The sequence below is a fragment of the Prinia subflava genome, chromosome 5, assembly GCF_021018805.1.
Source record: "Prinia subflava isolate CZ2003 ecotype Zambia chromosome 5, Cam_Psub_1.2, whole genome shotgun sequence".
Lineage (NCBI taxonomy): Eukaryota > Metazoa > Chordata > Aves > Passeriformes > Cisticolidae > Prinia > Prinia subflava.
Genome location: NC_086251.1, coordinates 15696851 through 15715422, shown reverse-complemented (window position 1 = coordinate 15715422; position 18572 = coordinate 15696851). Strand labels below are relative to the sequence as shown.

Sequence of the window (18572 nt, the reverse complement as noted above, 5' to 3'; positions counted from 1 at the left end):
AAGCAAAGGCACACAGTTTGGAAATTATCTTAGTGCACGTTGAAGTCAAAACCTGCATTTTCTCAACTGATGGAAACATTTAACTTCTCTTTTAAGAGCAATTTGAGTGCTGAAGATAATAAAAACACTGCAGTCAGAAGCTAGGGTACGGATTTGATTCATCTTTTCACAAATTATCGTACCCTTAGCTACACTGCTCATGATTACTGCCTGTGTTATGACTAAGAACACAGAAGTCCTTACCTTAGGATCACTCTCTGCATCTTCCTCCTCTTCTCCCTCCTCTTCCCCCTCCAACTCCTATGACAAAATAGAGATAAACTAACAGAAATTAAAACAGGTTAAAAGGGCAACTTTTTGCAATGGACAAGAAGCAAAGTAGCAAATTAAATTATCACTGTATTCCAGAGTGTTTCAGATGTCAGCATTGGGCTGATTTAAAAGAATTTGGCATCTTCCAAGTTTTAAATACAAAATCTTTAAAACATGATATAAAGGTCTCAGTACAGCTTAAGGCAACCTTCTTATGTACGCTGCTGCTGCAGACCCACAGCAATTTTTAAACTTCTACCTAACAAATTGTTTGGAATTTTAGTTCTCGTAATAGGTATATATGTCTGATTTTGTTCTTTATTTCAGTCTCCCTCCAAAGAATCTGTTTATTTAGATTACTGTGGACAGGCTATGCATTCCTGTGCAGGATTTTTGCACTCAGTTATACACACAACCACATCCAAATGGTAACATCTGGCACTGGAAACCGATTAAAATACACATACACACTTCTATCAATACCCAGCTGAAAAAAATACAAATATGAGAATGTTAGTCACTCAACAGCCTAAGCAGAGAAAAAAGAGGCTGCATGCTGGAGGCTGCCAGCCAGCTCACATCAGATCTCTGATGTACTCCGCTATGCTGACAGCAGTCAGGGATGTACCTTTGACAAATTAGCAAAAACAGCACAATAAAAGCAGTAAAGCAAAAAATGTAAAGGATATTAGTTCACTCAAGTGTGGAAACATTTAGTGGTTTTGTGTAAAGCCTTTCATGGTGTTTGTGGTCATACAATACTATTGCAAATAAACCAAAGCCAGTCTAATTTTTTTATGCTGAGCAGTTGCACACTTCCCCTTTTTTACTTTGCATTTGGTAAGACCGAGTCTTCAAGCTTATGACAACTAAAAGCTGACAGCTGAATTCCACTACCACCTAAGGAACAGATACTTATCATGCAGCACTCCAGAAAAAAAAGACTGTTTTTTTTAAATTTTGTCTTGTGTCAGAAAACAGCTTTCAAAATACTAGATAAAAAATGGATATGTGCTCTTGCAGAAAGTACTTTTATGGAAAGGAAAAACCATTTTCCTTTCCAAGGCACAGTTCTGCAAGTCATGAATGCTGAACTCTTTTGGAAAGAAGTACCATGCACAAGAGCATTTATGAACTGTTTTCTGCTCCATATAGAACTATTCCTGCCACTGGAATGGAATAGGTAATCAGAAATCTATAAAAAATAGTGTGCATCTCACCTCCTCTTCACCTTCTTCATCTTCTTCAAACTGAAAAACAAACCCAAGGTTTAATTAGCTCTGCTAGTATTTGCATAAAAATTTCTGCAATGATAGCTGTATTCTATATTCAGTATATATTCAAACACTGTAACTGAAACGATGCCCCTTCCAGAAGCAGATTAACAATTTATAGAAAGCCGAATGACCCTTTCCTATCCCCAAGCAGCAGGAATCTCTTCAGGGTTTGTTATTCTCATGTAATTAATTCTTCACCCTAGTCTAATCAGAAAAGGAGAAGAATGTTTCTATGTGCTGACTAATAAACAAAATGCTAATTGCATACATACGTTATCATCATCCTCTATAGCCTCCCCAGTGAAATACAGCACAGCACGAGGGACTATCCTTTCACGGAAGAAGTGTCCAATTTCAAAATCTGCTGCTAAAGTGAATTCGGAGTCTTCATCCTGTAAGACAAATCAGTTTGAGTTTTCTACTGCAAAAGTGCTGCGCTGCACAGAAGCAGATGAAAATATTTCAAAGTAACAGGTTTGGGAAAACATCACAGTCATCACCAACCTCCAGGTCACAGGTACTTTCACTAAACTTAACTAACAATGAAATCTCAATCTAAATTTGCAGAATTTAGATTTTTTTCTAAAAAAGCTTTCTACTTTCTACACACAGGCTAGTGTCCTGCTGAGGCACCTTTCATTAAAAAGCTCATACAGACTCTGCTGGCTCTGGTATCTGACATTGCAGAACTGTTCAGAATGCTCCAGACTGATTTTTAAAGGAGTACTGCTGAGTGGGCAGGGAAAATAATGACCTTCCCAACAGCAACCGCTGGAGATGTCTTAGACCAGCGAGTCGTGCAACACTGAACTGTCAATGGATTAGGTGGAGAAACTGACAGCATCTTTCACTTTATCAAGGTGAAGTCCAGCTTTGTCAAAAGCAAAAGTAACAATAAAAATATACAGTACTTGATAAAAAACCCCTATAGTCACTATACAGTGACTTGGCAAAAAGGATGTGGCAAAAAGCAATTGTGCCATTTCAGAAACTTACCAATGACTCTCCATCACCAGATACTGCAAAAAGAAAAGACAACCAATTTAAGAAACGCTTGTACAGTCTCACCCACCTCAATAATCAAGATGACAACACACAGTATAAAGACCTTCTCATACCAGAAAACACTGAGGTTACAAAGGCTTTGCAAGGTAACTATTAAAACTGTGACATTTCAGATTAGTATTAAGTTAAACCTATAGAAATCACACAAGAATTTCATGTGTTATAGCATCAAAGCTGCCATTTGGATGTCAAAGATTTTTGCACAGGAAACACTTTTTCTACAAGGATAGGCTCAGAGGACATGGAGATCAACCTATTTAATTTCTCTATAAATGCTGTAATTACAGTAACTTTGTCTGGCTGGAGCGCTACAGATCATCTCCTCTCCCCCAGAACAACTGGAACTAAACAGATGAACATTCTGACATGAATCTGCAAAGCATTGTTGAGAAGAGGCCCACTACCATAACCAGCATGGAACAGGGTAGGTGCTCTGTTTGTTTAAAGAACAAACCAAACAACAGCAACAACAAAAATCAAGTCAATGCAAAAAATATCAACACAAATCAAAATGTATTTCCCTTCTTTACATTACCATGTGATCTACTGTGAAAGTGATCATTTGGCTCAGTTCTCAAGTTGAAAATGTAAGTATCCACTGCCAGCAGATGTCAGTGTCTTATCTTACACAGCTAATTCCAAAGTGTACCCTTCGAGTATTTAAAAGAACAACATAACACCAACAGGAGACAAATCTCCATCCTCTCCTCAAAGCTGCAACAAAAATTAAAGGACATTTCTGCACCAAACCACATCCAACTTTGGAAATCCATACCCCATGTTTCTTAACCTACATATGTACGGATTTGCAGTGGTAATTAGGAGGGACAGGTAGTTCATAACAGCCCACAACAGAATCAAGAACCATTTTGTTCATTACACCTCTAGAATCAGAACAGTTTGGGCTGGAAGGGACCGAAAGGGTCACTAAGCTTCAACCCCTCCCCCTGGGCAGGGACACCTTTCACAAGACCAGGTTGCTGAAAATCCCATCCAGTCTGGCCTTGAACATTTCCAAGAATGCCCAGAGAAGTTATGGATGCCCCAAACTGTTTCAGTGTCTCACCACTTTCACAAGAATTTTTCAAGAATTCTTTTTCAAGAATTTCTTCCTAATATCTAACCTAAACCCACCATCTTTTGGCCTAAAGCCATCCCCCTTGTCCTGTCACTACATGCCCTTGCAAGAAGTCCCTCACTGCCTTTCTTGTAGGACCCCTGTAGTCCACAAAATAAACTACTTTCCTCATCTATGTTTGCAGAAGAGGACAATGAAAGACATACCAAGACAAAAATAATGGTTTTGGAATCCATCAAAATTATTTAACATGTGAGTACATATCTAATATTAGACTAGGAAAATGAGAAAATTATGGATGGAGTATCGAGGATCACTAATTAATCACAGAAGAAGCTACAGAAAGTTCTGTCACTTGACACAGAGGTTTCAATGAAACCGCTATGCTGTAACCCATGATGACCGACATTTCTTCTGCATGTTAGAAACAAACTGATGCATGGAGCCATCCTGTGGTAAAACATGTCAACTTCTTCAAGAGAATCTGCAAGAGACTCTTTCCATACTACGAATCCTGTTTACACTGCACATCTATTGGTCAAATTCTACAGAATAACATCAGAACAAAATAATCTGTCTGGATAGGCAAGAGTTTGCAATTTTCCTCTAGTAAGCACTTTACAATGCAACAGCATAAATAGTTTGAATTGTTCAAGTCACATAAATACAAATATATATAAACATATTTTAAGGATCCTAAATTGTTAATTTCCAAGCTTACCCTTTATTGGGCTGAAGAAGTTAAAAAATGAATCGTTAGGTACTTGTTTAGTAATTGTCCGAACTGTGCCTCGGCCCTTGTGTTTCTGTTTCTTCTTGATTGTTTTAACTGTAACATTTTTTCCTTTCTTCCAGTCAATGGTACACCTAGAGACAGCAGGTGAGAAACAGCATTTTAACACAAGGCACCAGGGAAAAGAAGGAACTGAGCACAAGAGCAGCAACATCAAAGCCAAGATGACTCTCTGGATAAAGCTGCTTGACAAGACATGAAGTGGATCATAGTCCTAGAGATGACGTGTATGTTGGACAGGTCAAATATTTCCCTAAATGAAAATACTATACAAGTTTGTCTTGGCAGGGTAATCACTGCCTTCACTCCACCCATAATTCAATACCTCTGGCCCAACAACTGGACTTCTGTAACCAAGGACAGGGTCAAGCTATTCCAGAAAAAAACCTCACCAATCAAACCATTACAAAACAATACATTATATCCTTTAACTACAGGTGAAGGCAGTGTCCATTTACCCTAAAATGCATGTCCAAAGAGTGGCCAGTAGGGAGAGGCATGTTTGACTCTCCAAAGAGCAGTGCTCAGATTGACTTGGCATGCAAGCACATCAGGCTGAAAAGAGCCTAATTTTCAGTTCCATTCTGCTGCTGTACAAACTGACAGTCAATGAAAAGTCTCTCTCCATTCAAACAAGTTTTACCCAAAGCTGCACATGGCAAAGAGGGGCAAACACAGCTAATTCTCCTATAATGGAAACACTGGTGTCACAGTAACATTTACGTGCCTCAAAAATATCTTGTCCTATAGACAGATGGTCAAAGTCACGATTTCCTACTCAACTTGTACCGTATCTAACATCTTCCTCAGAAAACATCAACTGAAATCAGAGATTTGACAAAGAAGCAATCCAGGAAAGCATTCCCTTATAATACTGAAACAAAATATTTTACTGCAATGAACAAAAGTTTTCTTTAAAAAGGAGTAGTCTGCTACTTAGGCACAACTTTCACTAAACATCCACGAGGACATTTTGCCTCACTGCAGGTGAATGTTGGATTCAAATGCCAACATGTGGCACTAAAAATGAAAAAGTAAAAGCTTTTAAGGCTGTCAGCATGCCTTCAAAAAACCAAGTATTTGGCATCTAAGTGTGAGTTAGAAAACCCCAAAAACCAAACCACCAAAACACATCCTTGAAGGGGTAGGAAAAACCCCTAAAAACCAAATAATCAGCAACAGAAAAGAATACTTAGATGCTAAGAAAAATAGGGTACAAAAGTCATTTTTCATTTGTATCAGTTCTGCTCTGGTGTGGCAACAGAATTTGGTTATAGAGCAGAGATCATGGATGGGAAGAGAAAGGGTTAAGTTAGATGGAATGATTCTTTCACCCCCAAAAAACTAATTCGGTGCTCAACTCAACAGATTTCCAAAACAAACATGAGAATTCACCATCTACAGCTGTTTTCTGAACACGTTTTGCAAAAACGATAAAAATAAAATTTAAAAACATTGGTGCTTTAGCCACAGCTGCCAGGATCCAACTGCATGGCCTTTATGTTCCAGGCTCAAAACAGGCTGAAAGAACACACAATACACACGACCTATTCCTGCCTGATAATAGTAAAACAATTCCTGCTGGAAAAAAATTGCTGAGGAGATGACAAGAATCCAAGAGAGTCCAAGGCTACTTATCAGTCTGTGAAAAGTAATGACTAAAAATAATTTACCCAGTTATCCAGAATTAAAAAGTTTATTACCTCAATTAGAGAACCATAAAATTCAAAAGATGGTCAATTTAAAATGTACACAATGTTAAAATACATCTCAATCTATGCATCTGTTACTTCTGCATGCTGAGACTAACATCATCATTGTCATCCCTACAAACATTCCCAGTTTTGAAGTAAGTAACAATTTTATCTTTACTAATCATTATCATGGTAAGCAAAAAAAAAAACCATTTTTACTTCAGAAGCTTTTTTGAATTTCAGTTTTCCTTACCCCTCACAATCAACTATTTCAGGTCCTTCAAATGAAAAGGGATCTGTCTTGTCTGGCTCCGACTTCATCTTGTATGTTTTTGTCAGGACTGAATTAGAAAAGTAGTCATTGGGCCCAAAGTGGAACTCTAATGAGAAAGACTGGAAGAAATTTTATGTTACCACTAACTTTCATCTGTGAAAAAGTGCATCAGCATAATTATTATTAATCAAACTCTGAACATAAGGAAAGAATATTTTACATATTCTTATACATATTATACATAGCCAACATATTTCAAACTACAGCAGAAGCAGGAAATTATGAATGTCAACAAATTTCAAATGTGCAAGAAGGTACAAGAACCTTGGCTTAGATTCAGATTGTAAACAGGTAATTAGTACATTTCATTCACCTTCACATATAGAACTTCTGTCATAAAAGCAATCTTAGAAGTAAGTATTTTAAGAAAAGTCTTGCTTTCATTTCCTGTGGAAGCTTCTCATCATCCTTGCACTAGGGATGAAGTTGTTATTAGAACAACACCATGTGGTTCTATTGCTCCTCCAAGTCTGATTACTATCATGATATTAAGAGAGTGAATCAGACTTTATTTCCAATTCAAGAACAACCTAAATTGCAGGAGTTTATTTAAATAGCACATGCCCGCAGGAACCAGAGGGTTTTTTTCCATTTGATAATTGAAAATCCTGCAAAAGAACCTTGACTTCATAAACTGAATCTTACAACCATGTCTCAACAGCTTACAGCCTGAAGGAGGTGTTTCTGGTTATGTCTGAACCTCCTCTTGCCTTCTGGCACCAAAAATTGTTTGCAGAGATTCAGTTTCTTACATGGAGAACAAAAGGCTCCAGTTACAGAAAACCACGGAGTCCATGATGCATCACTTTTCAGATCTGTAAAGGTTTCTAACCTGCTTGCACAATGCTATACATGATTACACTCAGGATCAACTATGAACTTTTTAAAGTACACCAAAACTCAAGCTGTCTTGGAACAGGGGAAACAACAAAGGATAAAGGTTTTTGGCAAGTCACTTAGTGACATGAAGGCGGAAAAAGTCTACAGGTCAGCTCAGAACAACAGAAAGACTGAAAGCCAAAGCTTCCAACACCACTGCCCAGCCAGAGCATGTGTAACAGTTACCTTAAGTATCCGATTTACTCCCCCAGTAATATGCCTTATGAATTAGCCCTAATCTGGATACAAAACAGATTATGTAACTGCCAAGAGACCGGCCCTGAATGTACTTCCCCAGGCATTCTACAGACTGAGGCCAGAGAACTGTCTGTTATCACCAAGTCTGCCTTGCCATCCTCTTTTTCAAGGCTATTCATGTGAGGACAAGATACATAACTGGGGACAACAGCCTGTTCATGACAGATACTCATCCCTTACTCATCTCCCAAAGGCCCCTAATCTTCCTAAGACCCCAGGAGTCTCCTGACATGACTCATACCTGCTAAGACAGTGGTCAAGGAGTGATGGAGACCAGTGGCAAGAGCAGCCTTCCCAATCCCCGTGCTCCCTGTTTAACGACAGGAACCCACTGGGACCCAGCGGTACACTGGAATATCTGTGTTCACTTCACGTTGGCTATTTCAGCTTTACTTCCCTTTAAAGCAATTCAAGACAGCTGCATGGTTTGGAGGCTGTCTTCAGCTAAGGCTAAGCTCTCCCTGGCAAACATGCTCAGGGGAAGAGTTACAAACTTAGCTTATCCACTACCAGTGACGAACACTCACACCCAAATAATCCCATAAACCATCACTGGGGCTGTAAATAACCAACCAATGGCATTACTTAGCATGCAGGATGCCAAGGGCTGGCAAGACAAAAATACCTGCACACGCTGCCTTTCAGCATTTCACTGTATACCTGCTAATTAGGAGACAAGAAGCTTCAAGCTCCACATAATATTTGAAGTGTTGTAATAATCTTTGCAATACTCTTTATCTGGACATCTCCGGGTTTTTTTATCAAATATGATACCACGAAGTTCAAAAAAAAAAAAAAGAAAACTGTCTTTTTTAAGGCTACTTGAGTTATACCTAAATGCATCATTCAGGTCTAAATATGCCAGCTAAGGATCCTGATGTCCAAATAAACAGTAAATAGAAATTGTAATTATAAAATACATGAAAGTTTATCCATATGGTTATGAATAAGTAAAAGCAAATAGTAATGGAGTCACTTATGCTTGATGCAGATAAAAGTTTCTATGTGGAGGCCATAACAAACAGGACTTGGAAGCACTTTAACTGCAGTCAGGTAAATCCACTTTTGGGGTGCCATAACCATGATTAATTGTTTGGGTCAACAGTAAATCAGAAAATTCCTAATTATCATGTATTTCTTTAGCAACAAAACCTAATCCCCAGTAGAATTAGTGCAGCTATCACACACTGGTTAGTTTGTACAGTACAAAGCTCCCACTGCTGCACCACTTTTCAACAAAGAATTGCAGATAAAACAGTCACACACAGCTGGAGAACACATTTCACTCAAGCAGTGAGGAACACATTCATTGTCTCCAAATACAGAAGGGACATGGAGTTTGTCAGCCTTCCATTATTGGATTTAATGTAGCACTGGAATGGAACCTATTTGCAGAAAAATGCTGTCAAAAGGTTACGAACAGTGCAAGACCAGATAAATCCAGTGTTTAAAGAGCTCTCCAGCCTAAGGTATCATAAAACAAAACTGAATTAACACAAAAATGATGCAGGCAAAAAAATCCTATTCCCATCTCATCCAAATGCCACTGGATAGATATGTTCAAGATAAAACAGCCAGCTTCTTAAAATACCTTACTTTGTGTTTAGGCAATTAATTTTCTTCATAAAACTCATATCCTCTCCCAGCAATCTTTAGAAACTCTAGTCTCAGTTTTTCTCTGCAATACTATTTTCTTGCCTATTATCAGCTTAAGTGTTTCAGTACTAGTAGAATAAAGACAATAAGGAATGAAACACAAAACCCAAAAGAACCCCAAACCAACTTGCTGTTAACCATTAAAAGTTATTCTGAGAAAGTCCTTCCATCTTTCCTATGTGAATCTCCAGTGATGCTTGTCTTGCATTTATTTCAGGCATCATCAGAAGACCATTACTCCATAAAGCAAAACAAAAAGTACCAAATAAAGAAAAAAGTCACAATGACAAAATTGAAAGAAAGTAGGCTCAAATTCCATCCTTCTCCCTGCCTTCCCTTCAAAGGGAGTTCGAGGAATAAGTATAGTCTGCATGAATTTACTAAGAAGCAGATCAACTTTTTTTCAACAAACACAGTATCTCTTTCTGTACATCAAACTTAAACAAGAAAACATTTCCAAAAACAAAAAAGGAAGCAGTACTTTAAAAAATACTCATGAGGTACACTTTTAAAATACTACCTAATATATTTCTATTTTTTTCAAGAGGCACAGTATCTATAATTGTTGTTTTTGATTAGTATTACCAAGTCACATCTCTTTTGATGAAATATTTGATACCCCAAATTTTTCCCACAATTCATTTTTAAATCAAAAGCAGCCATGTAATTGCATTAAGAGCAGCTACACTTGAATCTGAGAGAGAAAAAGAAAGCAAAAACTAGACAGAATTGAACCAGAATTTTAATCTAGAAACTAGAGTAATGTCAGAGCTGTCCAGGCTAAGAATGAAAGAGCAAAGAGTCAGGAAAGCTGAAGATAAATCTTTCAAATGCAAAGCATGAAAATAATAGCTTGGAAAGAAACCTCCTCCCCCCACTACAGCCAAAGAGAGCTGCATGAACATTTTGGAATGCTGCTCACTTCATTACTACAATCTTCATGAGCAACAAGCAGAGAAAACTCACCATAGGCTGTCCTGGTTCAGAAAACTTCACTTTAATATCCTGCAGATGTTTCAAGATAGGTTCATCATATTCCTAAGGAGAAAAAAAAGTAAAATCAAATTCAGCAGGCAATACTTAGAAAAAAAGTCTCTCCTTAAGAAAGAACCAAACTTGGTAACTAATTCAACAATTTCAGCAAAAGTAAAGATGCGGATGTAAATCTCTTAATCATACTTGCAAATTCTATGTGCCAAATTCTCACTCATTTTAGGGCTCATCTTCAGTAAACAAAGCTCTCAGGATGTATTACTTAGGATACAGTAACTTCATTCAGGGTATTTAGTATCAGTGAGAGTCACAGGCAGACACACTTCCAGAGAAAGAATTCTTCTTTAACAGCATTAAAAGCAATTAATAAAAGTGCAGGCATAACTACCTAAGCTATTTAACATGAATTCAACTAATCCACAGGTATTCTTATAGTCTTTCAAGAATAATCCTTTATGGATTAGACTAAAAATGCTTGTCCATCATTTCAAGCGTCTTCAGGAATTCCAAAGACTCAAAAGATTTGCGGTCACACACCAAAGGATTGACTCTCACTCCACAAGGACTGACTATTAATGGGAAAAGCAGCAATTCATTAAACACAACAGAAGTTGTTCATTTTAGCACAGAAACTTACTTGTACTAATTCACTTAGCATATCTACATTCCTAAAGATAGTAAACCAGAAGTCTGGAATTCCTTTGACATTTGTCTCTTCTGCTTTTTCATCTATTACCACTGCATTTTTCAGGTCTCCCTGGGAAAGAAATACAAAAACAGCTGAGAAATTAAATTGTGACTTCTTAGTATATTTAATAAACAGAGACACAAGTACAAAACAATTGCCATCTCTGAAGCTGTGTTTAAGGAACCTTTGAAATCTACTTTGTTTTTTTCCTCTGCAAATGAAGTTAAGAGATACAAGGTTTATTTACACAACTAAACATAGACACAATTCAGATTTACTTTCAACTCACTTGAAATTCTTTTATAAGACTAAATAGACCGAGTGTCTGCTTCACTGATTTGACAAACAGAAATAATTAAAACACTTTCTATAAACAGAAAAAATTACAAATGCATTTCTATTTTTCTATTAATCTTATTTCTGTAGCTCCATAAGCGACCTATGGCATTTCATCTAAAAGTTTAAATTTTAAACTTTGCCTTCTGAAATGCTGTTTTAGCTTCCCCATTTTGCAGAATACTTGTGAAGTTGTTTTTCACAGGTATTTTTCATTATTATGCTGTGTCTAATTATTACTATTTTGGGAAATAGGATGTCCTCCACATAACTAATGTCAAATGTTATAAAAAAGAAGAATGAGGAAGTAATTTCTCAATCCCAAACACTGCTGGAAATTCAGTCTGAATTAGTTGCACCTTTCCTTTTACACCACTAGATAGCAGCAGATATTTAAGATGTTTCTGGCAGCTGCTTGGGTTATGACGAGCCAAGAATATGAAGCTGCAGTTTATTTTCCATCTAGACACATTTCTGATTTTATTGTGTGGAATATGGCCTGTCAATGCTGTATTTACACAGAGCCTAAATAACATTTTTTGCTCATGCACATGGAGCACTGTGTCATGCTAAATCTCAGGAGATCAGTAAAAACAAAGAGAACAATTCACTTTGAATACAGAATAGCATCTAAAAAAACCTAGAAGAAATCAGGCTAAAGAAAAAATGCAAAGAAAACCTGACAGAATGGCAGAGTTTTTTAAGTAGGTCACTTTTCTGAGACAAAGCCTGAGCACACATCTCCAGAAATGATGCTGGGAAAGTAACACGCAGCTCACAGACTGTATTATGCCTCCTAAAACTAGACAGCTCCTGCTCAATAGACAAGTAGAAATCCACTAGCCAAGCAGACATTTTATTAGCTCTACTCTGTTCTCTGCCTGTGTGACAAATGTCTGACCTGTATTTATGAAAATGAAAGCTAAGGATGTCCCCCAAAATAACGTGGACGGGCAGAGAACCCACCAGTCTTTCATTATCTTCGGGTTTCATGTAGCACCGGAATGGAACCCATGAGCAGGAAGGTGCTGCTGACAGGTTACGAACAGTGCCAAGCACGGCAACTCCTCAATTCCCTCAAGCCACAAATTCAAAAAAAGGCTCAACTAAAGGTGTAGAAGCTTTCCCTGGACATAACAGTGTACTCATCACAAGAACACATCACTGACACAGAAGTTCTTCCAATGGTAAGAACAAGAATTTAACTCTGACAATCGACATACCCACAGTAGATGACCCAGCTTATACTCACAGCCAGCTTTTCTTCATCCTCATTTTCACTGTGCCATTCTGACTCTGCGTCTGTGGGCTCAGCTTCTCCATTAATAAACTCTCTTCTCTGTTTAAAAAAAACCCGAAATGTAATTGAAGATGTAAAATTGTATATATACAACCAGAAACTACAGGAATGAAGAAATAAAAATTATATACTTAATTTTCCCACCTTATCAAAAAGAGGTTGATAGAGTGCTGCATATTTTCTCTCTAAGTCATGTACTTCTTCATAGAATTTAGCTTCTATATGGGCACATTTCACCTGGAGCTTTTTCAAAGCATCAATTCTTCTTATCACTGCTTTTGGAAAACTAAAAATCAAAATTATTTAAGGTTAAAAGTTAGTTGCCTCAACGTTATTTCACATATTACTGAGAAATACGTTGCTTATAACTATGTGCAATTTTTAAATAAAAGGCTTATGTCAAACATACATGTTTCTCCAAAACCTATTTCAAAAAGTTGAAAGAATCCTCTCCTACCCAAGTTGTTCTCAAAGGTGTTATCTTCTGTTCCATTCCCTGGGGCACTACCCTCCCCGTGTAGTTCAGAGATCTGCAATTAATACCTTTGTTTACACCTAAGCTTTGAGACTAGATTTGTGTTGATCCATCTATGAAAAATAAGAACTGTGCATTCTACAGGAGAAAGCTTTGATTCACAGTCATGCTTGTGCCACAGCTGATAAAGTGCACAAATCTGCACTTTAAATTATTAAACATTTAGATAGTCACGTAAAAAGATCTCTTTATAGAACTTACGTTTTTCTAAAAAGAGATCTACAACCACTCATTCTCAGTCAAGAAATAAAAGCACAAGTGTTTACTAAAGGCAGTATTTAAATCTGCTTTACAGTCCATGTAAAATTAAGCTTCACACTAGGGATATACAGGTCCTGAACCTTCCATTGCATTCAGGAGAGCAATCTAATAGAAATCACCAGTCAATGCAGCACATATCCTGTCAGAATAAGGGTCACAGAAGGGAACAAAGGAGGAGAGGGGAGCTATTGCTATCCAAAACAATAAATGGCCACGGGAAATAATAGACACAACGAAATTTTGTTTGCAAGTTTGCATAAGGTAAAACTTCACTCTTCCTTCCAGAAGTAAGACACTATGAATCACAGGTTAAGTAACCATTTTTGTTAGTGAATCATTTATTCTAATTTCCTACCCTAATTGCACAGTAATAATGTTCTATTATGCTTTCAGTCTTTCAAGAATTTTCTCATGCCCAGTACTTACGTTTCAATGTAACTTGAAGGAGTAAGTGATGTGTTGTCAAGACGCTCCTGAAGAGATGCCAGGACTTGTGGATTTTGCATCACTTGGTCTGCCAGCTTTTCTATGAAGACAGAAAACCCCTTTTAAACAATTTTGCATAGATTTATAGTGCTTTTGTCATACTGTGTCTTACAGTAGCCACAGTAAAAATACTATTTTCACACCTCAAATAACACCACTCTTATTTGAGGTGTGAAAATCATGAGTATTTTACTATTAACACAAACAATTACTTCAGGACGAGATTTCAGGAATATAAAGTTGGATAATGATAGAAAAAGCCCTTTTCTCTTTGCAAATCAGTTGCTTTTACAAGCAAATAGTACACTGACAACACAGGCAAATTTCCCATTTTCCCTTTAGGTCAAAAACTAGAGAACAGAAGTTTTTCTATCCTCCTTCTATATTAGCTGTACCTTAAAAGCCACATATATATTTGCAGGAGAACCACTTCCAAGACATCTGTTTCCCAGCTAGTGTGACTCCTGAAAAAACCCTTCCAACTTTGTGTGCTGTACAATAAGCAGCACAGCACTGTGACCTTGACAACTACTAATTTTTTACCTCAAGGTGAGTTTACAATCTGTAAGATTTCTCAACCATCACAACAATTCCCAGAAAACTACTCATACAGGAAGTCACACCTAAAATGCATCTGCTTAGGTGTTAAAATCATTTACTAATAACCACGCATGGTGTGGAGAGTTTTGCTTTTCAGATCTTTCCATTCTCAGTGCTCTCTTGCACAGACATTAAAACCCCCACAAATTGCACAGCACACACCAACATGGTGAAATTTTTATATGCTTGTGGATGTGTGTTGCTTTGTTTTTCTTATTTGGGATTTTGCTGGGGTTTTTTTTTTAATCCAACTTGACTTTAAAAATTATTCAATGGTGTCTACCAGTTCTCAGTGATTTCCAATTGCCAGTCACAAAGGATTTCTTCAAAAAAACAGGTAATGTGGGAGACCCAAAGAATATTCAGTGACCACATATATGAAACATATTTCACTATAACTTACAAATTTCAGTATTTGAAGAAATAATGGAACTGTAGCTTTTCTGCACACAGAAGTATTATTGTATAAAACACTACTCAGCAGTTATCTGTAGACCCTTCTAATGGAGAATAAAAACTTCCAAGACACACTCTGAAGACACTTTCTGAGAAACAAGGCAGTAAAGAACTAGCATACAAACAGAACAGCTCGTTTTGGTAATTATGCTGACACAGAATATCTGTTGCTATGAGCAAGTCCTTGCAGGCCTTATTGCAAGGGTCTAGTGAGTCACTTCAGGCAATGGTGAAGCACCACAGCCACAACACACACAAAAACACAGCCTTCACTCTGGTGTTGGCTGCATAAACATGGAAACACCAGAGAGTGAACAGTTAGCCTAAAACCCATTGTTTTGCTTTCAACTGTGAACACATCTTCAGTTTTGACTGTAAAGGCTTATTCCAGTTCTGTCATGTCATCTACTGCTAGGTATTTCTTACCTTTTTTGTTGGTTGCATTTTTAGCAGCCTCCAGAGAATCTGAAGCAGTATCTTCTGTTTTACTACAAGAATTCAAAGGGTATATTAAAATAGCACCACATTACACAAATGTCTGGATATGAAACTATATCAAAGATGAAAAGGATGCAGAGGCAAGGTAAGGCAAGGCCAAAAACAACAATAAAAAAAGAAACAAACCAACCTCAAAACTAAACATAAGTCCAAAACAAAAACCTTTGACAGATAAATTCATCTCATTAGGTGCATGGCTGGCCATTCATGTGTATGATTCAGTCTGTGAATCATGTGGCCATTCACTCGGCACATGAAAATGTTATTACTCACAAATGAAAATATGAGACACTTTTAGTGTAAATGATGAAGAAAAACACAAGAAAGGACACAGTTATGAAAGGAAGATGAACAAGAGAGAAAAGCTCTGCTTCCAACTTCTCTAACAAGCTGTTTTTATCAAAACATTCACTCCTATTCTAAAAGAGACGTCCCTGACCTCCTCATCTCCCTGCAGCAACGTCTTCCATCTCACTTCCTGTGCTGTAGAAGGAGAGGGCCCAGCATGAGTGAACAGCCAGACAGTATTCCCTGCGCTCCCTGCCAGCTTAGAGGTCACAAAATGCACACTGGACATTGCTGAAATGAACCCCAACTCACACACAAAACCAGAAGAGATATCACATATGCAAACGGATATTATCAGCTACTGGGCAGACCAGCTTATCCAGCACTGCAAGCCTCAGAAGAGCAGCAGCACGCGTGGGTTTGCAGCAGTTCCACAGAAAAACTGCTCAAAAAAATACTACATAAAAAGAAAAAAAGAGTGCCTTTTGCACGCCTGAAGTACACAGATTAGAGAAACACTAAGGCTCTTCTTAGGGTTCTTAGTTCTTTAGAGCATTCAGAAAAATATTACCATTTTATTCTTATCCAAGTCTGGTAATCCACTCTCCACAGGTTAAAAAAAAACCAAACAAAAACCTCTCCTGCAGAACACCAGATATACAGTTGGCTCCAACTCCCTTGATTTAATTTCAGGAAAACAGTCCAACATACCTGTTATCTGCCATCTGTGTGACTGTATCCACCTGCAAGTTGAAAAGTAGTGTTTAAAAATACTTGAACAGTAATTTATTTACCTCAGCAGAAGATGAAAATAGAACAGGTCATTGTTTAAAACATCACTACAAATTAACAGCTGCTGGTTTTTCTAACAAATTCATCATGCATAATCCCTCACAGTAAACTAAACAGCTACCACAATACCCAACTCAAACTGAAACTTGCTCAGTTTTTGAAGTCTGTCAGGTGGTTTAATCCTCCTAGAACTTAGTTTTTCTGTTAAATTCTCCAGATAGCAATGCATTTCTACCCAATCATGGGTCTTCAGTCTGAAGTTATGTACCACAGTTTCCTAGATTAGCCCAGCATTCTATTAAAAAAATGAGCCAGAGAGGAAGACATAAACGTACTATTTTCTAATTCCTTGACAGCATCATAGTAAATAATGAATTTTTAATCTCTGCCTATACAGCATACTTGAGCAAAAAACAATGAAAGTTCAAACGAATTAATTACAATAAAAGAAGAAAGTAATTGGGAAGCTATCACCCAAGCAGAAAAATACATTTCACTTGTCTGTCTGATCAGTTATTTTTGTGAGTAGCTGCTTCTGCTGCTCTACAATAAACCTAAAACTGTTGCTAGATAAAAAGGACACTGAAGAGAAAAAAACTATTTACCAAAAGAAGGGATTTTGACAGTAGCTAAAGGGACAGAATCCCCTGTATAAAGATTTGCTCCTTATTTATCAGGAGTCAGAAAATGAAGAGGAAAGACAGAAGTTAAAATCTCATTATTAACAGCAACTGGAACCAGGTTTAGCACAGCTACCCCAGCCCCCAATATCTAAATTAGCTCTCCCAAGAAACCAGAGGGAGCCAGATTGTCTAACTTACTCTGCTGCTTGTTCTTTTCTGGGGGGAAATAGCTACGCCTGTACACGTATTTCAGTAAGAGGGAATGGGTTTTTTACCCCATTTTAAAAAGCTGAACAAATTCCAGTAACCACTACCTGCCATAGAGAAGCACAGGTAGTGTGCTCCCCTACCAAGCCACCACGAGAGGAGACGCTGGTCTGGTCAGCCTGGGAGTCATCAGAACAAAAAGTAGCTCCAATCATTCATCGGAGCTGGCAGGTCTGATTTCTCCAACTCTGTGAAGGCCAAACAGGCTGATCTCAGGCCCAGCTTCCAACAGAGGGCTCCTGATGCCTTAAGTTTTAGTTTCCATGCTTTCAGATTCTGTGCTGCCTAGGGGTGCAGTTCTGACCCTCACATTAAGTCCTAGTGAGCTCTCTCCACAGAGCAGGTAGACAAAACAAACCCTCTTCCTGCTGAAGACCAAGGACATGTTTCAGGCCCAAAAGCTCAAACAACACTGGGCTGGAGGGAGAAACAAGAAGGATGGGGCCTCACACCTGAAGATGAAATTGGACAATTAAACCCCAATATGCAAATAGACCAAAACTTATAAAAATCTAAGACCTCATGACCAGTCATCCATTTTGTGACCATTGTAAGTCCACCTTGGGTGTAGCCTTGGTCAAGCCCTGTCCTGCCCAAGGTGTGTCCTAGAGACCTTTCAATAAACACCGCTTTGTTCTCTAGCTCTGTCCAGTCTCTGTTTGAGGTCAGCCTTCCCAAGGCATCACTGCCAAAGAAGAATCTAAGTGCTAATGCCAACTCGAGGGCAGCCTAGAGACTGCGCACACTCCTCCATCTGGAAAATGCTGAATCCTGCTCTCAGCTGCAAAAGCAACACTTCCACAACCATTTCACACAGAGCTGAAAAGCTTTGTTAGTTTTCAATAGTACTAACAGTGTACTTCAGATCCTCCCACAGGAGGTTGTTCACATCTCCCATAGAAGCCCAGAAGCCCACCCCTGGTTAAACCCCAAATAAAGGGGCTTCTGGCAGAGTAGGTGTTCCACCAGCTCAGGCAGATTTACTTCCAAACACTTCCTCTTGCCTTAAACATAACAAGTGAAAGTGGCAATGCCAGCAACCACCTGCTAGAGCAAAACAGATTCTTACAATCTCACAGCTGAAGAAACAAAGGAGCATAAGT

General features: G+C 38.0%; 1 protein-coding gene and 2 non-coding genes across 7 annotated transcripts in view; all 3 read right to left on the bottom strand.

Annotated features, from left to right (window-relative positions):
* The window catches only part of NAP1L4 (nucleosome assembly protein 1 like 4), a 28127-nt gene that overhangs the window by 7160 nt on the left and 2395 nt on the right, over positions 1-18572 (bottom strand). For 3 of the 5 annotated variants that reach the window (XM_063398153.1, XM_063398152.1, XM_063398151.1), the window contains exons 2-14: positions 16499-16530; positions 15428-15489; positions 13886-13985; positions 12808-12949; positions 12616-12702; positions 10977-11096; positions 10313-10384; positions 6473-6612; positions 4454-4599; positions 2586-2608; positions 1862-1981; positions 1533-1562; positions 244-300 (exon numbers count right to left, since the gene is read on the bottom strand). In XM_063398153.1, the coding sequence (XP_063254223.1) occupies positions 244-300; positions 1533-1562; positions 1862-1981; positions 2586-2608; positions 4454-4599; positions 6473-6612; positions 10313-10384; positions 10977-11096; positions 12616-12702; positions 12808-12949; positions 13886-13985; positions 15428-15489; positions 16499-16512 (1113 nt within the window). In that variant the 5' untranslated portion in view covers positions 16513-16530. Of the gene's footprint in view, positions 1-243; positions 322-1532; positions 1563-1861; positions 1982-2585; positions 2609-4453; positions 4600-6472; positions 6613-10312; positions 10385-10976; positions 11097-12615; positions 12703-12807; positions 12950-13885; positions 13988-15427; positions 15490-16498; positions 16531-18572 lie in introns of all 5 variants that reach the window. The other 2 variants (XR_010080509.1, XM_063398150.1) reach the window with 2 other exon arrangements.
* Positions 8998-9118, bottom strand: LOC134551779 (small nucleolar RNA SNORA54). The gene has a single exon (XR_010080679.1). It is a non-coding gene; the product is annotated as a small nucleolar RNA SNORA54 (small nucleolar RNA).
* On the bottom strand, positions 12290-12417 carry LOC134551780 (small nucleolar RNA SNORA54). The gene has a single exon (XR_010080680.1). It is a non-coding gene; the product is annotated as a small nucleolar RNA SNORA54 (small nucleolar RNA).